This window comes from Vombatus ursinus, unplaced genomic scaffold (genome assembly GCF_900497805.2).
Source record: "Vombatus ursinus unplaced genomic scaffold, bare-nosed wombat genome assembly UNPS02009205.1, whole genome shotgun sequence".
Classification (NCBI taxonomy): Eukaryota; Metazoa; Chordata; class Mammalia; order Diprotodontia; family Vombatidae; genus Vombatus; species Vombatus ursinus.
Window position 1 is genome coordinate 47,924,795 of NW_020948983.1, and position 21,756 is coordinate 47,946,550.

Genomic DNA, 21,756 nt, shown 5'->3' on the forward strand with positions numbered 1-21,756 from the left:
AAATGGCTTCCATAAATTTCTTTCCTGCCATGTAAGACAGTATTTTCTCCTATTTGTTGAGAAATGACCCTTTTTAGAGAATTAAAGGATTTGTCTTCTGCTGTCTTTCCACCATGCTTTAACATAGAACATGCCCGTTTTCCGTCTCTAGTGGAAAGAACATCAGACTCGGAGACATGTGACTTAGATTTGAATGCTGCTGGTTCCTTTGCTTAGTAGGGGGAGCATGAGCAAGCTACTTAAAAATCACTGAGCATGAGTCTGCCCTTCTATAAAATAGGAATAATATTAATATTAATGGTTCCTCCCTTGAAAGGTTGCTCTGAAGAATGTCTTTGATCAATCGTAGGATTTTGAGTTGGAGGGGACCTCAAGGATCTAAGGCCAGTCTCCTCATTTGATAGATGGGCAAAGTGAAGTTTTTGTGACTTGTCCAAGGTCACAAAAGCAGTGCCAGATCTGAGATTTGAATCGAGGTTGTCTGCAGTGCCATATAAACTTGAATTATTCTTGTTAACTATATCCTCCATGACTTTACAGATTTTGATTAAATTATTTCCAGACTTCGTCTAGACAGACGAAAGAGGATCTATGGGTTTGTTTGTTTTTTTTTTTTGACCCAGCCTCTTCATGGATCTATTGAGTTGTTTTCTTCTGGATCATCTCCTGCTGTATTATATCTTCCCTCAGGTTAAGTGTCCAGTATTGTCCAGTCTCCATGTGTGGATACAGATCATCACCTTTAGCAGAGACTGGACACCAAAGAAAATATAATACATTGCTTTTCCTCAACCTCAAGAGACTCCTTCAGTTCAGGATAGATCATAGAAGGGAAACACTCAAATTCAAATGTTTAAACACTATTTATTTCCCAACAATCAGAAAAATGGGACCTCCAGGGTGGCCATAACTTGGGCAAGCAACTTTCAAAGGAAGGCTGTGTTTATACATACAAATGGGAAGCCAATATGGATAGGTAAAGTTTTTTTTGGGGGGGGGCAAGGGAATAGAATGCATTATCCACATAAATGTTTCAATTTTCCACTTCTACTTGTGTGTGGACCTATGTAAGTTTTCTTTAATTACTGAAGAAAAAGAAGAGGTGCTAAAAGAAGAAAATGTAATTCAAAGTTAGTACCACCATTTTAATATTTATCAGAGCTCATCACCTTGGCAGAATTTCTGATTTATACCCTATATTGGTCTGACTACCATTTGAAATATTGGAATAATTCCTGAGCTTCTCATTTTAAGAAGTTAATGCAAAACCTTGGGCATGTCCAGAGAAGGGTAGCTAAATGATTGCAGGTTCAGGAAAGCACATCAAATGAGTAAGGATGAAAGAAACTGGGGATGATTAACTTATCGAAGACAAAACTTGGAGGAGGGGGAAAGGGAGCCAGCAGCATGATTTTAGTCTTCAAATGTTTAAAGGGCTACTATGCAGAAGGATTAGTTATTCTCAACTCACCAAAAGCAATTCAATAAATAATTATTAAGTACCTACCTACATATGTGCCAGATAAGGTATAGTGCTCCAGTAAGAAGAACTAGGACCAATGAATAACATTAGAGAGGTAACTTTGAACTCAACAAAAAGGAAAACCTTTTGTAAAGATTAGAGTCCTCCATAAATAGAATAGGCTGCCTTTTGAAGGAACGAGTTCTCTGTCACTGAAAATATGTAGGAAGAAGCTGGATGCAATGTAGAAAGTTTAGATTCCTATTCTGTCCTTATTCACTGTCTGAGCACATGTAAGTGGCTTACCCTCTTTAAGCTTCAGCATCCTCATCTATAAATTAGGTACTTATCTTTCAAGGTCATTATGAGAGTCAAATGGAACATCACAATGTTCTGTAAATGTGAAAGAGAAGTGTGTAAACATCAGTTTTTCTTACACTTATTCATTGTTATTGTATTGTACAAAGGATGAATGACCTCTAAGACCTCCTTCTCTAAGATTCTAGAACTCTAAGCTAGGTAGTGGCTGCTCAGGACCTGCTCCCGTGGGCCAGTGATTGGTTTTATGACAGGAAAGAGCAGCTCTGAGGAAATGGACTTCAAACAGAAGTGAATGAGCATCTTTCAGGAAGACAGTTTTGTGACCTCATTTCCCCAAAGATAAAGGCTACTTACAGCTCTTGCTGCTGAGTAGCACTGATGACAAAGGAACAACTGAATCAGGGAGAAAGGAGGTGAGAAAGGGTGCTTGTCTTAAAGCCCACTCTGGTGGTATTTCCAAAAGAAAAATCTGGGACCATCTTTGTTTTTTGGTTAATTTTTGTTTCAGTATCTTGATCACCTTCCTTTAAATGTTGACACTTCAGGTGTTATTCTCTTGAGGTAAGAGTGTAAGGTTGTGGTTAGTCTGTATTTAAGAGAGATGGAGAGAACAGAGTGGATTTCACATCACTGAGACACCCAAACATTAGAGGAAAGCCCGCTTATATAGATCAGAATGTTAATCCTTTCTAGCTGATACTGTCATGGATAGTTTTACCATACAAGAGTCATATAGCATTAACTAAGAATAGGTTGAGTACTGTTTAAGGACAAAACAACTATCTGTGTGATCTTGGGCAAGAAACTTCCCACCTCTCAGTTGCTGGGCCTCAGTTTCTTCCCCTGGAAAATAAGGCAGCTAGACTAGACAATTTCCCAGCTCCTTTCCAGCACTAATATTCCTCAAACCAGCTAAGGGAACTCTGGTTACACTTCTGTTGTGAAGGATAACATGCTATTTGTTTACCTTGAGAACTTATGGTTTGAACACAATTTTTTCAAGGTCTAGATGAAGTCTCACCTTCTCCCAGAAGTCTTCTCTGGCCAAGTCCACAAAGCTCACTTCCTTCTCTGAACAAACTTGATACGAGACAAAAGAGTGCTTTAGCAGCTAAAAGGGCTAGTGGCTTCAGAGGTCACATTATTAGAGCACGGCTTCATGGGACACCTACAGTATTGCCATAGCCAGATCATGGGAAGTAGGAGTCCTAGTTTAACTGGCCCTGTTCAGAAGAAATCTAAGCATATAATTTTCAGTTTGTGGAACCATATTTTAAGAACAGTAACACATCAAGTATATCCAGAGATCTTGAGATCACATTTTAGGAAAAATGGAAAAGGAATTAGTGACATCTAGGTTGGAGAATAGAAGGCTAAGCTGCCTCCAACTACTTGAGGGACTATTATCGTTATAGCTGACACATATAGCATTTTGTGGTTTGTGAAACAATATACTTGTATTATCTTAGGTAGCTAGGTAGCATAGTGGGTAAAGCCCAAGATTTAGGGGCCAGGAAGACCTGAATTCTTTTTTTTTTTGCGAGGCAGTCGGGGTTAAGTGACCTGCCCAGGGTCACACAGCTAGAAAGTGTCAAGTGTCTGAGGCTGGATTTGAACTCGGGTCATCCTGACTCTAAGGCTGGTACTCTATTCACTGCACCACCTAGCTGTCCCTAGGAAGACCTGAATTCTAATCCTGCCTCAGACTCTTCCTAACTGTGTGACTCTAGAAAAGCCACTTAACCTCTCTGTGCCTCAGTTTCTCATTTATAAAATGAGTTGGAGAGGGAAATGGTAAACCACTCCAGTGTCTTTGCCAGGAAAACTCCAAAGGGGGTCACAAAGAGTCAGTCACAACTGAAACAACTGAGTAAACCACATTAAGCATCACCACCACTGCTCTGTGTAATCCAAGGGAACAGATCTTGGATCAGTTGGTGAAAGCTATAGGCAGGCAGATACCAGGTCAGTATGCAGAAGAACTAATTACTGGAGTTATTTAATAGGTGGCTGGTGGGCCTCATGAGGTAGTGAGCTCTCTGTTGCTGAAAACATTTGTACAAAGAGGGGATAATGACTCTTCAGGAATATCACAGGGGACTCTCACATTGAGTTATACTAGATGCCTCCATGACCTTTGAGGTCAACTCCTTGATTCGGAGATGTCTTCCCAATTGTACTTATTATCACTACCATCCATTAGTTATCATTTTATGTGTACTTGTCTTATCTCCACAACTAAATCATCAGCTTTTGAGTGCAGGTATCATGTCTCAGCCTTCTTTGTATTCTCTCACTGGGGTCTAGTACCATGCCCTATACCTAGGAGGTAATCTAGGGGTTAATTCTTATTACCATGAGATCATAGATTAAGAGTTAAAATAGACCTTGGAGGGCACCTAGTCCAACATTCTCATTTCACAGATGAGAAACTTTGACCCAGGAGAGTTAAATGATTTGGTTGATTACAGACGTTAGAATGTGCCAGCATTGGTGCCGGTGGCGGTGGGGATGGAAGTGGCAGTAGGATGCATGATCACTGGGCTGCCATGCAAAAAAGAGATTTAAAGATGGTGATCATGCCCATCACCTCCTATGACCCAATAATTCTTCAATCAGTCAGAGTTTTAGGAATTTTTTTTTAAGTTTGATTGCCTTGGAGGAATGGAATGCCAAGGTCATGCCTTAAGGCATTCCTTGAATGGAAAGGTATTGTTATTAGAGAGTGTTTTGGGTTATGCCAGACAACATCAAACCACTATTCAATGCCAGGATAAAGTTTGGCTGTCTTAAAATAACACTCTTTCAAGAAAATATTGTGGTAGGAAAAAGCATTGTGTCTCCTTAACAGCAGCTCATGTGGTTTTTAGAAATAATCATTGTAAAGGGAAATCTTGTGTTTTCCCTCAATTTTATTAATGAAATGTGGGCATTCCTTTGATATTGTCTTTTATGTTTGAAAATAACACCTACCTGGGGGGGAGGGTATTTTTTATAGGTGCTAAAGAGATTGATGCAGAGCTAGAGAGAACTGTCAACTGAAAATCTCAAGAGTTAGAAAGGAATTATGAGGCTTTCTAGTCCCAAAAGCACCCCAACAGTAATTTGTACCACTGAGCTCCCTGAAACTCCCACGCTTCCACAATCCCACACTTTAGAGGGCAGCCCTCCTGAACTAGGTTAAAATAAAATAAATAAAAATACAACAGGATATAGATAATGTTAATATGTGGTTTTCTAAGTCAATATGTACCTTCAGGGATCTTTATGTAGACTTAGTGGCCAAATTTGTAGTTGAGTTTGACAACAACCTCAACAAGGGGTCCTTCAGGCTCCAATTGAAAACCTTTATTAATAAAGAAAACTCACTACCTCCTGAAGCAACTCATCCTATCTCTAGGTAGCTTTAAGTAGTTAAGGATTTTCTTCACATTGAGTTGAAATTTGCCCCTCTACATCTTATAAGATTAAATTTAACAAATGTTTATTAATTCCAGGTCCAAGGTACTTAATATTGCGTAAGTCACAGCACTTAATACTGTGTAAGTGGGCAGCTGAGTGGCATAGAACACAGGGTCTGGAGTCAGGAAGACCTGAGTTCAAATCCATCCTCAGACACTTACCAGCTATGTGACCCTGAGCAATTCACTTAGCCTTGTCTGTCTCAGTTTCCTCACCTGTAAAATGAACTGGAGAAGGAAATGGCAAACCACTCCAGTATCTTTGCCAAGAAAACCTCAAGAGTCGAACACAACTGAAATGACTGAACAGCAACATAAAGAAGCAAGGCATAGTGGAAAGAAAGGTGGCTGTGCACTGAGGAAAAACTAGGCTCAAGTTCTGCCATTGACACATCCTAGTTGAGTGACTCTGGGCAAGTCACTTAACATTTTAATGCTGCAGGTAATTTTTGAAGACTATACATTTCATGGAAGATGCTGATCTATATTGCTAGAGGGAATTTCTTTATTTGAGAGTTCCTTATGCCAATCAAAGCCCAACTCAAGTCTTAATCCTTATGTCTAAGACATGTGCTAAGCATTGGGAATACCAAGACTTTCCCTTCCCAATTTATATTTTACTATAGAAATAACTTGTACACAAATAAGTAAATATAAAGTAATTTAAAGAGAGAGTGAACACTGTGACTGAGGGCATCAGAAAAGGTTTCAGAGAGGAGATAGTACTTAAGCCCATCCTGAAAGTCAGCTACCATGGTACTTTTTAAATCTTGCCTTTTGAAAGCTAAAAAGCCCCATGGCATGATTTCTAGTGCTGTCATCATCCTGGCTGCCCTGCCCTCATTTATTAATGCCGTTCTTAAAACATGTCACCCAGAACTAAATATTTCTTAGAATTTTTTTTTTTTTTTTTAGTGGGGGACCTAAGTAAAAGCTTTCCAAATAAATCTTAATACCACACTCAGGAAAATGTCAGAAGTTAAAGATAAGCATTTATATTTACCATATTAATCCAAATATAAGCCACACCTCCAAATGAGATCTCTTAAAAGGGAAAAAAAAACTAGGTATATGCTAAAAATAATACTGTTTATAAGCTCTACTCGGGGTTAATACCAGATAGATTTAGGAAATGGTGCAATCTCTATTTGTGCTAATCTGGTACAAAAACACTACTTAGTGCATAGTTTCCCACCAGGAATGCTTGCTTTTTTGGTGGCTTGTAGGAAGCTTTAGGAAGCATCTTATTCATTACAAAGGAAATATAAGTAGAAAACCAGGGCCCTTACCCTCAAGTAACTGACTCTTCAAGGTTGTATTTCTTTTAAATTCAACATCCTATTTTCTTTGGTTTCCAACTCATATTTTAGCAAATGTTTTTCAATAAATTTTGATTTTGCATGTTGTCTGTATGTTCCTCTGCTCTCTCCCTCCAACCACCCACCTGCTTCAACTGGAGTCTCATAAAGACAGTCCCATTAAAGGCAGCTAGGGTTGGAGTCAGTGGATAGCATGCTGAATCTGGAGTCAGGAAGTCGTGAGTTCATAAGCTTACTAGCTGGAAATCAGGGCAAAGCACTTAGTCTCTGCCTCTGTTTCCTCATCTGTAAAATGGAGATAATAATATGCCTACCTCCTAGCGTTGTTGTGAGGATAAAATAATATTTGCAAAGCTCTTTGCAAACCTTAAAGCACTATACAAATGTGAATTATTATAATTATACCTATTATTTGGTGACAAGACTTAATGCCTTGAAGGCAGCCTGGTGGCAAAGTGGATAGAATGCCTGGCCTGCAGTCAGGAAGACTTACCTTTGTGAGTTCAAATCCTACCTCATACACTTACTAGCTGTGTGACCCAAGCTCACCAAGCTCCTGGGCCTGGAGTCAGGAAGATCTGAGTTCAGATTCAACCTCAACCATTTACTAACTTTGTGTTAGTAACTTGGCAAGTCACTTAAACCTCTTTGCCTCAGTTCCTCATCTGTGAAATGAGCTTTTTCAGTATTGTTTTAAGAACGACTTTGAGAAAATAAGTTATTTTGTCTATTATAAATACCCAAACTAACTATAAAGAACATGCAAAGGAAGATGCTATTTGTATCCAGAGAAAGAATTGATAAATAGAAGTATGTGTAGAATAATTTTATCTATACATGTATATGTGTATATATATATACATATATATGTATATATTTATAGATGTGTGCATATTTACAATATGCATATAAAGTAGCCATCTCTAGTGGGGGAAGGAAGAAAACAAAAGAAAAAATACATAATAATGTACATTTAAAAGGAATAGCAGGTTGTGCATTTGCAGTTTCACGTACAATCATCTGTTTTATTGTACTATGTTGTGGAAATGCTTGCTTTATTCCATAAATTAAAAATAAAATATGAACTAGAGAAGGAAACTACTTCAACATTTATGACAAGAAAACCTCAAATGGGGTCACAGAGTGTTGGACGCTACTGAAGAGACTGAACAACAACAACATTTAATGCCTCAGGAATTGGATTGTCAGCATTGGCTCTATGGTTGTGGAGAGAGAGAGAAGAGACATCTTCAGGGGCCTTCACTTGATTAGTTTTCTTTTACCTGACATCGTGTCTCTCTTTGTGAGGTCTAAGTTCATAGTCTTCTTGACCAAAGAGCAGATGCTGACCTACTTTCCTGCTTTGCCCTTTCCCTCCCCATCTGAAACATGTCTAAATTTCCTAGCAATATTAGAAAGGGCTTGCTAGTGGACAGTGTGACAGAAAGTGTTTCATTCTTCCGTAGAGCCTTGAATTCTTCCCCAGGAGCTGAGTCATGGAGTGAGCATCTGTATCTGGCCCAACAGCCTACGCCAATAGCCTAGTGTTACACTTCTGCTCCAAATGAGAACAACATAATCTTTCCCGTCTCATAAGGATGGTTTGAAGATTATTCAAATTAGAAATATGTGTTGAGAGCACTGAATTCCTAAGAGCTACATACTAGATTGAAAAAAAAAATCATGGATCACAGCCAAAAAGCACTTATTGATCTCCCACTTTACAAGAAGGTACTATGCTAGGTGACAGGACTATGAAATGGTGGAAAGACAGGCTCCTTGCCCTTGAGGGGTTTAAAATCTATTTGGAGACAAATATGTAAAGTATTATCATTATGCTAATGATGCTATCTGAACACATTATAACTATACAGCATTTAAAGATTTATCTTTCAATAAATTAACATAATGTTTTCAGTTAATAGGACTTTTGGATCAAAGGAATCTTTACGTTTTGATTGTCTGAACTGACATGCATGAAGAATTGACTGTCCTCTATCTGGACATAGGAATAGATCCTATTGATTCAAAATGTCCCATTAGCTATTTACCTCTTGGGCCTCAGTTTCCTTAACTGTGATCTTCTTATCTGATTGCTTATTTTGATTTAAAATGTTACATTATGACTATAAGCAGTTTGCAGGTATGAGATGAAAAATGAAGCCACTTGGTTCTGGTTTTTACTTGCTTGGCAAGCATCTTATTTGAAGAGGCTGGATGTGGAGGAGGTGGTGAGGAATAGCTGGGTGGAGCTCAAGTTGCCAAGCTATATTTCTGGATCCTGTACATGGGTTCAGCAATTACCAGGCTCTAAGGGAAATTGTTTTCTGCTTGTCACTGGTGAACTGGGCATTCCGACACCTTCAAAATTTCCTGAACAGTTTCAGGATTTTGGGAGGTAGTTTTCATTTCCACAGAACTCTACACACACACACACACACACACACACACACACACACACACACACACACACACACACACATATATGCAAACACACTTGTGTGCGTGTGTGTATATATGTATACATATACATCTATATATGTATGTGCATATCTATATATGTATGTGTATATCTATATGCATACACAGATACATACATATATGCATTTATATATGTATATACATATGTATGTATATGTGTGTGTGCGTATTTTCCCTGTCCCTGATTTCACAGGAATGGATTTAGAGGTACTTCATGTTAATTTTTTTTCACCTCACTTAATGTATTTTTGATTAAGTCTGACTCAGTTTTGAAAGCAAGTCATAGTTTAATTGGCTTCGATTGATTCTCAGCAGGATGAAACAAAAGGTTTGATTGGAGGAAGGAGACGACCTTATTCATGAACTTCGGTAATGACCAATGGCACCAGCATCAGTAATAGTCTGAAGTGATATTTACACTGCCCTGGTATGATGGAAATCAAATAGAACTTTCCAAGTTAGAGTACCTTAAAGATAGAACCACCCCCAAATGGCCTTCCACCGAGAAAATCATCATGTGGGAGATGAGTTTCAGATTCCAAGATCATTTACTACTTCTGTGTGACTTTGGGTGAATTATTTAACCTCTCTCAGCCTCAGTCTCCTCATTTGCAAATCAAGGGGGTTTCATTAGATGACCTCCAAGATCCCTTCCAACTCTAGACTGGTCATCCTATGAAGCTAAAAAACCCAAACCTAGTGACACATACAATAAATTTTTGTTGAATGAGCGATTCATTAACTTCAAGTGAAAACTCATTTGCCTCAAACTAAGTGCTATATATAATATTTTCAAATATCATTGTCACGTGTGGTATCTAAAACCATATCCTAAGCCTCAGGCTTTATTTACTGGGTTAAGATGGTACCATTTCATTTCTGTCTCCTTTCTTTCTAATCTCTAGTCCCTGCTCTGCCTCCATGCCAGGAATTAGGATTCTGAAAGACATCAAAGAAAGATTCCCTAATGCTGACCCATTTGAAAACAGCTGATCTAGGTCAAAATGAAGAACCATAAGAATTTGTCACCAATCACTCCTTCACTGACCCATTTGTCTTTTCCCCAGGCAATAACTATGAGCTGTTAGATATCAGACCCTTCCATTTTAAAAAAAGCAAGAGAGAGAAAAATAAAAGGGGTAATAATGAATGGAGATCATAGGATCATAGGCCCACAAATTTAGATTTGGAAGGGAGCTTTCTAGTCCAACACTTTCACTTTACTTACAGTAGACAAAACTGAGGTCAGAGAGGTTACATAACTTGCCCAAAGTCATGATAAAAATAAATATCTGTCCCAGGACTGAAACCCAGGTTCCTTGCCTCCTAATCTAGCACATTTCTCACAACATCAATTAATCAAACAAAAAGCATTAGAAGTACCCCAAACGCTGAGAATAAAAGACATCAATGAAAGCATTCCTTCCCTCAAGGAGCTTCACACCATATTCACACCAAGGAGCATCACACAGTGATCAGTGATCTGTGGGTAACCTGCATTTAAAAAATGGTGAAAATATGTTTAGTCTGGGAGCATTACTACTCTGCTGCCCCTGGAAATTACCTTTAACGATGTGCCCATGTGGGAATATGTATGGTCTGCTTTGTTAGATGTAGCTCATTAGACTCATGAAATACAACTTCACTTATATCAATAGTACTTTCATTGAGTTATCTCAAAACACTGTATTAGAAGCTATCAGAGGCTTAGATGAGATAGTATCTACATTTAAGGGAGTGAAATAATGGATCCTCGATAAACAAAAGCCAACTCTGGGTTTACCTGGTTTACTATAGGGATTCTCCTGCTGTGGGGTCATTGCTTTCCTCTACTATCACTTTGTCCTATCCCAAAGGGATGGATGGTGGGACTTTGTGAGGTTCCTCATCATCAATGACACTTAACTTCTCATCATGAGTCAGGAGTAGTCTGACTGCAGAGATATCACCTGAGGGGCCACGTGGAGGGGCTTAAGAGGGTAGGACAGGGAATGAATGTTTTCCCTTTGATCTTATACATATTCAATAGTACTTCCTCATAAGTGATTAGACTAATCAGGAAGATGTAGCTGTCTGCTGGAGTTCTCATCTATGAGAATTAGCTGAGCTCAAGAGGAGCAGCAAAGCTGGACTGAATTCCCCTAGCAAAGTTACTATCTATGAGAAGCAGTTTGGCAAGACCCCGGGTTCTATCTAGCTAAGGAGCAGCAGCTAGCATGGAGCTAAGAGTATAATCCCTCATGCTGTAAAGAGGATTAGAGTAGAAGGATTATGGCTTTTTAAGAGGATGGAACTAGAAGTTATAATTCTTTTGACAAGTTCTCACCTGAGTCTTTGCCGAAACGAAGCCTAAAGACCAACTAGAATAGATAAATACTTAGTTTTTCCTCGTAGTTCTGATGGAAGATCATTGATATGTGATTAAGACAAATAAGGGGACAGGGTGTATACACAAAACAAGCCCAGCTCAAAACTGGGGAGTGGGTGTGGGGTTGGGGGAAGGTAGAGGTAAGTAATTGCTAAGAAAAATCAAATTTCAATGGGTCAATGGTACCTTTAAATATCAGATTTACATCAGCTAGTTAGGAGGGCTATGGTTTTCTATAAAAATTTCTGATAGGCTTCAGATGTTCCATAAAGACTAAATCTAATCTTCCCATACAGCTCTGAAAACTTTTTGGGAGTGGGCAACAAAATCAGAAATGCTATTTAATTCTTAGTCTCTCTGTGTACCATTTAAATCAAAGGGTGCTTTGAGCTATGTTGGGAGTAGAATTATTGCATTTATCCATTTAAGGAAAATCACTCTTTTTTAAAGGGAGTTACTGTGCCTTTGAATTGACAAATTCATGAATAATGGCTTTGAAGAATAATCAACCAAACCTCGTGATTAAAAGAATGTCAGGATGACAGTTGCTTATTTCCTAGGAAAGGTCTAGAAACTAAGGCGTTCATATCTCAACTTTCTTTTCTTTCTCGGTCACTGATCTTCAAAGAACACCAAGCCTCTCTGGTTGAAGGGAGGGGAGAACTTCAGACAGAATCCTCTCACCTTCTGTTTAATGGAAATGAATGAATGGCACCTTCCCAGACAGATTAAAAACAAATTGTCACTGCTGTCAGGGTTTTATTTCATGACCTTTTTCTGCTTCTTCCCCCACCTATTACAGAACCTGGAGCTTTTATTTATCAAGGTAGAGAAATGGAAGCAAACTTTGTGTCCATGCACTCCTTCTAAATCTCCTCAGAACTGGTTTGCTTCAGCAGCTTCCTCTTGAAAGGTTCAAGGGATGAGAGCACTGGGCCTGGGGGTTTTGAGTTCACATCTGGTCTCAGACACTTCCTACCCAGTGTGACCCTGGGCAAGTCTTTTAACCACTGTGCCTCAGTTTCCTCATCTGTAAAATGGGGATAATAACATTTAACTTCCAGGGTTGTTGTGAGGATCAAATGAGATAATATGTGTGAAGCACTTCGCAAACCTCATAGCCCTATGTAAATTATTATATTATTATTATTATTATATTATAGTATAATACTATACTACTATGCTATATTATACTGTATATTAATCTAATATCAAAAAATGTCTAAAGGGAGCTTTGCTACTTAGAAAAGTAAATTTCAGTTGTCTGGCAAAGTCTTATGCAAAATTCCTCAACAGCAGGATGTATCATGTAGGTATATAGAACAGCAATGTTTTTAGAGGCCTGGCCTCATGAATGAGTTTTGTGTTTCTCTTATGTTTAAGAAAAATTGTGTTTAGGATTCTATCTTAGGATATTATTATTATTATTATATTATATTATTATTATATTATAGTATATATATAGCATATATATATAGTATAGTATATATTATTAGGATATTATTATTATTATATTATAGTATAATATTATACTACTATGCTATATTATACTGTATATTAGAGGACTCACTTGCTACCTCAAAGAATAAGAAGGAATGAATCTTTCGTTGCTCTATTAGGGGTAGTCTCTTCACCAAGGAATACACTCCTTAACCATAAAAGTGAATCAGGGACATAAAAGTCATTTCAGGCTACACACGCTGGTCCTCCCTTGAACGCAAACTGGATTTTGTTTTGTCCTCCTGGCCTTGGGGAACCCACAATGGATGACGTTTACTGCTTATTTACTTTGCATGCCAGAGTTCCGTGGTAGCATTCCAACCATATTGGGAGAGGCCCTTCCAAGCTCGCAAGCAGCAAAAGAGAGAATGGAGGAAACAGTAAACCTCTTAATAGAAGTTTGATGGTTGGAAGTGTGATCAATATTCTGATAACCCATTTGGTGATGGCCGGGATAATAGATCATGAATTTAGAGCTTGATGGGGCTTCTGAGGTCAGCTAGTTCAGCTCTCTGTCATTTTACAGATGAGGAAATTGAAACGCAGAGAAGGGAGGAGGTTTTTCCAAGATTGCACAGTGACAGAGTAGGAATTTTAAACAAGACTCTCTGACTGTAAATTCAGCAGTCTTTCCACTATACCCCAAGGGAGTCACCATATTGGTTAGGAAATCCTTCAAGGAAAAATGAGTTATCATTGCAGAGAATCAGTCACTGAGATGGTGTCTGGGCTTTGTTTTTTATGACAATAATAACAGCTCAGTTAGCTAACCCTGGATTGTTGATAAAGCCCCCTTTTTCCCCCTGCCATCCTCAGGGCCATGCACAGCTTGATGCACATGTCTATAGTATCCACTCACTGGATGCTTATTGTATAGTTTCCAGAGCAAGCTTGACTGAACAAGAACGTGCAGATAATCAGAAAACAGCAGTGGGAAGGGAAGAGAGGAAAATTTTTCCTTCCATATACTGAAGGGTAAGAAACTATTGATAAACAGGTAGGATCTAAACAGAATGTTCTACTTCCAATCACTGGGTACACTTAATGTAAAGTGAGTATTTCTGTGCTTAATAGGGAATTTTTAAACAAAATGAAATCAATTATAGTATGCTAATAAAAGGGATCATAGATAAATATAGATGTAGAAACAGGGCTGGAACTGATCTTAGAAATAATTGGGTCTAACCCTCTCATTCTCTAGATGCAGAAACAGATGCCTAGAGGTTATATAACTTACCTATGGCAGAGGATCTTAACCTGAGGCCTATGAATTTGTTCTTTAAAATGTTTGGACATTATTTCAACATAATGGGTTTCCTTTGTAATTTTATGTATTTTTTTACTTTATGCTTTTAAAATATTATTCTGAGAAGGGATCCACAGGTTTTAGCAGACTGCCCAAGAGGTCCAGAACACACAAAAAAATTACCAATCCTTGCCCCATGGTCAAATTCTCCTCTGATTTGGCATTTAAAGTCTTCCACAATCTGGTAGCAATCTAACTTCCAGACTTACACATTTTTCTCCTGCATGCACTCTAAAGGTCCAGACAAGTTATACTTTCCTCACCTACTTCCCCAACCACATCTTCTGAAAAAATCATAAATACCTTTTGTTTGTATATGCTTTTATAGGGTGTTAAATAAAGCTTAAAACTGCTCTAAGACACTTGGAATATGATAATGCTTGTAACGCTCGTGGTACAGTATCTGGTACATAGTAGATGCTATTTAAATGCTTATTCCCTCCCTCCTTCACCTACCCTGTTAGAAGGTAGGATCCCTGAGGTCAGGGACTGATTCATTTTTATACTGTTGTCCCCAGGGTCTAGACAGTGCCTGATAAAAGTGGCCCTTAATAAATGATTCTGATTGGTTGATTATCCAAAATCACCCAGGATTCAAACCCAGATCCTTTGACTCTTTAATTCCTGATCCAGCATTCTCTCTTCTATATCTTTATGTATTTTAGCCACAATGGAAATCATCCAGGGGTCCCATCCCTTCAGATTTTTGCATTTGTTAGAGGACACACTCTTACTTTACTTGAGAATAGAAAGCAGTGACTTCTGAACATACAAAAAAGGTTGACTCCACCAGCCTCTTTGGAAGAAGTTTGTTGTTGAGCCGTTTCAGTCATGTCTGACTTTTTGTGACCCCATTTGAGTTTTCCTGGCAAAGTTACTAGAGTGGTTTGCTGTTTCCTTCTCCAGCTCATTTTACAGATGAGGAAACTGAGGCAAACACAGGTAAGTGACTTGCCCAGATTCACACAGCTAATACGTGTCTAAGGCCAGATTTGAACTCAGGAAGATGAGTCTTCCTGATTCCAAGCCCAGTGCTCTATCTTCTGTGCTACCTACCTGCTCAATTATGGAACTGCTGAGACATCAAGAGAAACAGAAACCAGGCTCTTGATCCCAGTCCAAAGTCCTAATTAGAGTTTTCTGTCACATTTCATGAGCACACATGTAAAGTCTAGATGATAGCTGGTGTGGCATCTGCACATTAAGAGAACTGGACTTGGTTGGAGTCAGAAAAGATGTGAGTGGAAATCCTACCACTGATATTTATTCATTGTGAGACACTGGGCAAGTGACAGAACCTCTCTGAGAACTCCATTTCCTCATCTGTAAAGTGATGAATAAATAATAACCTTGCACTACTTGCCACATAGGGCTTCTGTGTGAATCAAATGAGATAATCTATGTAAAAACCTTTTTGTGGAACTTAAGGTGCTATATAAATGCCAGTTATTATTATTAAAAATGGCAATGGTGACTACTGCACCCCTGGCTGAAACACAGCACAGAAAGCCAAGAAAGTCTTTCACTTCTAACTGGTTAAATATTTTTCTACTGTGAAAGTGATATGTCTGGAAATAGTGTAGAAAAACAACTTTATATTTCCATAACAGCTGGTTTCACAGAATTTTGTCTTAATTTCCTCTCTGACTCACATCACCTGGCCCACACCAAGATGTGTTATCTTTCCCTAGTTTCTATTTTGGGTCTCTGCAAACACCTGGGAAAGTTAAACGTGATGAAGTTTTAACCATTTAATTTTCCCCTGTTTCTGATAATGGATCACCTCCTGCCTCAAACAAACAAACAAACAAAAAAAGAACACAAAAGCAGAGATGAGCTGGTTCTATTTTTTTCACAGTAAAACATGTCTGGAGGCAGGGGCCTCATTTTATCTACTGCTGCATTTTTTTAAAGGCTACTCTAGTGTCAAATTTCTTGCTGTGTTTACATGACCAAAATAAGATGTCAAAATTTTAGATGCCTTAGCTTCATGTTCCTGAACACTCTTTACGTGTTGTCAGCAATTTCCCTGAGAGAAACTTGGTAGCAGGAATCTTGGATGCAATATTGATCTGACTTTGATCCCAGTTTAATCACCAATGGGACTTGCTTGAACCACCCATAGACACAGGCTGTAGCACTCTGGAGCTGGGTTCCCTTCACAAAGTCACTGATATAAAAGAAGCAGATTTTTTAAAAAGTCACAAATACTTAAAAACCCCTAAATTCTACTTTTTAAAAACAGCTTAAACTTGTTTAAAGTACTATTTTTCAGTAGAGAAAGAGTTATTTATTGGAAACTTGGATGTGAGAATTTTAATGAAAATGTCTACCTTCTTATTTAAAACACTTTGAATACGTACATAGATAACAGATACACAGGAAGAACTGAGTACAAATCCAGTCTGGCTTTGCGACTTGGGTCACTTAACATCTGTCTCAGTTTCCTTAACTATAAAATGGGGATAATAATAGCAATTACCTCCCAGGGTTGTTGAGAGGATCAAATTATACGTATATATATTTTTATATATATATATATATACACACACACACACACATACATACATACATACACACACACACATATATGTGTAAAGCATTTAGCATAGTATCTAGCACATAGCAGGTGACTAACGAATACTTATTCCTTTATTCCTCTCATTCTTGCCTTTTATAGCTGTATACTAGCTGTGTAAAGCTGGAAAAAATCACTCAATCTCTGTCTTCTGAGAGTCAATAATATTAGATTATAAGTTATAGGCAAGTTGGTGTTCTGTAGTTGTGGAGACAATTTCTGACGCTGATGAAATAACAGACGTATACAAAAAGACAGATACATACATGTATGCCTTGATAATACAGATACCTTTATCATGCTCATGTATGATAATACAGATACCTTTATATATACTCATACAGCTTGAAAGGAAGTTTTCTTAATATTCTTTTTTTTTTTTGTAATTTTTTTTTTCCTTTTTAGGCAATTGGGGTTAAGCAACTTGCCCAGGGTCACACAGCTGGTAAGTGTCAAGTGTTTGGTCTGAGGTCAGATTTGAACTCAGATCCTCCTGACTTCAGGGCTGGTGTTCTATCCACTGCACCACCTAGCTGCCCTCCTAATGTTCTTTAAATGGAAAAAGGCAAAATTTTCTGTTAAATTCTGTTAAATTCATAAAAGCAACTTTGGTCTTCCTTCTGGGTTGACATGTTCCCCTTTTCAATCTCCCTCTAAGCCTACCTTGCTCTCTTTGTTGATCTTTTTGTTCCATGGACACAAGGGCAGAAAAATGGGCTTGATCATAGGCTAGGACCAGAGGGGAGCAGTGACATCTGTTAGGTGGAACTTCCAGAGGCAAGTAGATTCCTCCAAATGGAATCGGAGCAAATGCTGTGAAGACAAATATAATTTAGGAAATTCAATTCCACTTAATAAACCTCTATTAAGCATCTGCTAGACAGCCAGCTGATGTATGCAGAAGGCTGGCTTACAAGGTTCAAATCCTCCCTTGATGCATGCTGGCAAACATGACCATGAATGCTCAGTGCCCTCAGATAACTCCTTTAAGTGGTAAGAAATAGATGAACTCTTGCTCTCCATTCAGTTTAGGGAGCTTCCACATCAAGCATTCCCCTGACAAGATGAAATCACAGGTCAGACCTCCTCCCGCCACCTCCAGCCATATATACCAAGTATCTGGGTATTAGAGATATAAATATAAAAACCACATAATCTCTGACCTCAGGGGGTCTACAGCCTAGTAGGAACATGAAAGTAGAAGGATTTGGTGAGGAGGGGTGCCAGGGAGTTAACTTTTCCAATGTTTTTTTTTTACACTTGCCCTGAAATCAAAGTATAGTATAAGGTAAATTGGAACAAGTGCTTTGGGGGTCCCTCACATGGAGGGGTGTGAAGTGACTCAGAGAAAGTTGCCAACTCTGGGGAGGAGGGACAAATAGAAAAGGAGGTGGCTTTGACAACTGATGCTAAAAAATTCCAGAGTTCATGTAAATCACATTGGTCCATAAACACCCTCCTCTCTTTTCCCATCATCTTTCACACATACTTCAGGGCACATGTTGCATCTCTGTGACATCCTGGTCTGACCTAAAAGAGTGGAAGGAGAGAGTATATATGTACTTCAGAACTAGTCCCTGTCCCTTAGACTCTTCTAAGAATGGGTTCACCATGATCAAAATTGCATGAGATGATCAAAAGGGCAAAAAGGCACATTGCTACTTTCAACAATAAAATCCAGTGATGTTTTGTAGAAAAACATATTTCTGGAACACACAAAAACCAATCTTCCAATCTTCTTGTCAATATTTTCCCTCTTTTTTATTAAAGGTGTTTTCTCCAGCTTACTTATTGTTTCCATTTCATCTTCATTTAAAATTACAAATCTACTTGAGTACCTCTCCTATTGATTCTGAAGCAATCAACTAAGGTGTTTCAACTTCTAAGTTATTAAATCAAGGCTGGATGTTTATCCACTAGGCCATGTTAGATCTCTGGACCAAGAATAAAATTTCAGGGACTTTGAGGTCTAATCCTTTTTTTACCACTCAAACTTGCCCACAAGGACAATCCTATCTTTCCTTTTGATGCCTCAGGCAGCTCACTCATCTCATAGTTACAGGTGGGATTCTTAATGTGTGTGTGTGTGTGTGTGTGTGTGTGTGTGTGTGTGTGTGTGTGTGTGTATGTGATGGATCCCTTTAGTAGGCTGCTGAAGCCAGAATTAAGCATAAAACAAAACACAAAAGATTTTAAAGGAATACATTTACATTAAAATCAAGATGTAATTTTTCATAGACCTCCTAAAATCTGTCCATGGTTTGGGGGGTTTATGGACCATAGGTTAAGAACCCCTGAGTTAGAGTGAGATGCAGGGGACAAGTAAATCTACTATGCCTATGATTTTTTTGAAACATAATCTACCAAAGAGATTGTCAATCACTTCAGATAATGCAGATAATCCTGTGGAATAAATGCTCCTATGTCTGAAATGCTTTAGGGAAAGCCTAGTTTGGTTTTAAAGAGAAGCTCTCTAGGTTTCTTCCTAACCCTTTTATTCTATTCTTTCACAGAATAAATTTCTATTCCAGTCAAGCTTTCTTAATAAATATCTAGTATCGATAAAAAGGGGTAGGGTGGAGGTCAGAGCAAAACCCAGCCTTCCCCCTTTCCAATCCTGCTGAGCAAAAAGCACCCCAAAATATAAAGTTAGAGTCATCTTTGAGTCCAAAGGATAGTATATAACAATCTTATAAAAAGTTTTCATATAAATCTTTAATTTTCCTCACCTTTCTTAAAAATGACTGGAAGAAGAAAACCTAGAGGAAATGTTTCATAGATGTTACCCACCCAGGCAGACTTACCTTCTCCACCTGAGTCTCTTAACATTGTATCTGCTACAACAACAATTGGTCTTCTTAGTATATGGGCTAAGACAAAAACATGGAACTCTTCTAAGCTTTCATATACGGGATCTTCAGAATTGTCCACTCTGGAAAAGATAACAAAATGAGCTCAGCTAATTACTCAGAACTTGTTTTTACAGTTAAGAGATGGCAGACAAGATAAAATGTCATGTTTGTGGCCAAAGATGGCAAGACTGTAGGACTTTAGCTCAAATCCCTGCTGATAAAAATTATCTGATTGATGCCTATTCCCCAAGCTATGAGTTAGGGTTTGTCCAAACCAGAACTGAAATTGTATCACTCCGATGTTTCAGTGGTCTCAGGTAAAGGGTTCAAAAGACCTTATTAAAGTGCATAGTCTCTTCTTCCCACCTTCAAGATCATAAGATCACATAGGAAAAGAGACTTGGAGCTAGAAGAGACCTCAGAGGACATCTAGTCCAAAACCCTCATTAAATAAATGAGGTAAGTCAGATCCTAAGAGGTGACTTTTCCAAGGTCACACAGTTAGTATATGACAGGACCAGCATTTGAATCCTTATCCTCTGACTCCAAACCCAGTGTGCCTTGCCTCTCCCAGAAAGGGAAAGGGAAAAGTACATATAGAAATGGGTGATCATTTTCATGTCTGTGTTATCTGAGAGCCTGGAGAAGTCTCAGACTACAATGTGAAATTGAGTCAGTAAATACATAAAAAGGTACAAATACTGGAAGTCAGAGAGGTTATGTCCCATCTGTAATTGGCTCTAAGGTGTCAGGAAAGACTTCACAGAGATATCCTTGCACCTAGATTTTAAAGGATGGGTGAGATTTCAGCAAAAGTAGGTGGAGAAGAAGAGAGGATCCCAAGATTTGGTTTTAGACAAGTCTGAAAGTCAACTTTGGAGACTGATGACTTATTAACAAGAGAGATTTGGCTGCTCAGAAGAGCAAAAGTGTTAAGGGAAATGTCAAATGACAGGAGAGCAATTGAATTGTCTGCCAGTAATGTTTTTATTTAGCTAGGTTATGCTGACCTCTATATTTTTGGCCATATATGAATGAGCCAAAGAATAACACAGACACCATAAGAGTTGCACACAGATTACGTAACATTGGTCCTACTCTTGCATAATAATGACTTTATATAAAATTTGCTATAGAAACCCTGAAGGGAGAGTTATGAAGATTAAGTGAATTTTTTTTAATATTGTTTTTTTTTCTCTTCCATAGGATGATCTTTCAAATACTTATTTTTTCATGGTAATATTTTTTTATTTATTTTGTTTTCAACATTTACTTCCACAAGATTTTGAGTTCCAAATTTTCACCCCATCTCGCCCCTCCCCCACCCCAAGATGGCATGCATTCTGAATATCCCTTCCCCTAGTCTGCCTTCCCTTCTATCTCTCCCCACCTTCTCTTATCCCCTTCCCCTTCAATTTTCCTGTAGGGCAGGATGGATTTCTGTACCCCATATCCTGTATTTCTTATTTCCCAGTTGCATGTGAAAGCATTTTTTTAAACATGTGTTTTTAAAACTTTGGGTTCCAAATTTTCTCCCTTCCCACCCTTATTGATAAGGCAAGCAAATAAATATAGGATATATATGTACAGTTATGCAAAGCACTTCCATAGTAGACATGCTGTGAAAAACTAACTCTATTTCCCTTAATTCTGTCCCACCCCACCCCCCATTTATTCTATTCTTTCTTTTGACCCTGACCCTCCTCAGAAGTACTTGCTTCTGATTACCCCCTTTCCCCATCTGCCCTCCTCTCTATCATCCCCTTACTCCCTTGTCCCCTCCCCCCCATTTTCCTGTAGGGTAAGACAGATTTCCATACCCAATTGAGTGTGTACGTTACTCCCTCGTTAAGTCAAATTCTATGAGAATAAGATTCACTCATTCCCTCTCACCTTCCCCCATTTCCCCTGCACTATAAGAGCCTTTTCTTTTCTGTTTTTTTGTGAGATAATTTACCCTGTTCTACCTCTCCCTTTCTCCTTCTCCTAGTATATTCTTCTCTCACCCCTTAATTTTATTCTCCAGATATGACCCCTTCATCTTCAGCTCACCCTGTGCCCTCTATCTATCTATCTATCTATCTATCTATCTATCTATCTATCTATCT

General features: G+C 38.4%; 1 protein-coding gene across 2 annotated transcripts in view; it reads right to left on the reverse strand.

Moving 5' to 3' along the window:
* The window catches only part of OTUD7A (OTU deubiquitinase 7A), a 414,798-nt gene that overhangs the window by 25,617 nt on the left and 367,425 nt on the right, over positions 1–21,756 (reverse strand). For both annotated transcript variants that reach the window (XM_027851792.1, XM_027851793.1), the window contains 2 exons: positions 19,601–19,728; positions 17,460–17,609 (listed from right to left, as the gene is read on the reverse strand). In XM_027851792.1, coding sequence (XP_027707593.1) covers positions 17,460–17,609; positions 19,601–19,728 — 278 coding nt within the window. The remainder of the gene's footprint in view (positions 1–17,459; positions 17,610–19,600; positions 19,729–21,756) is intronic.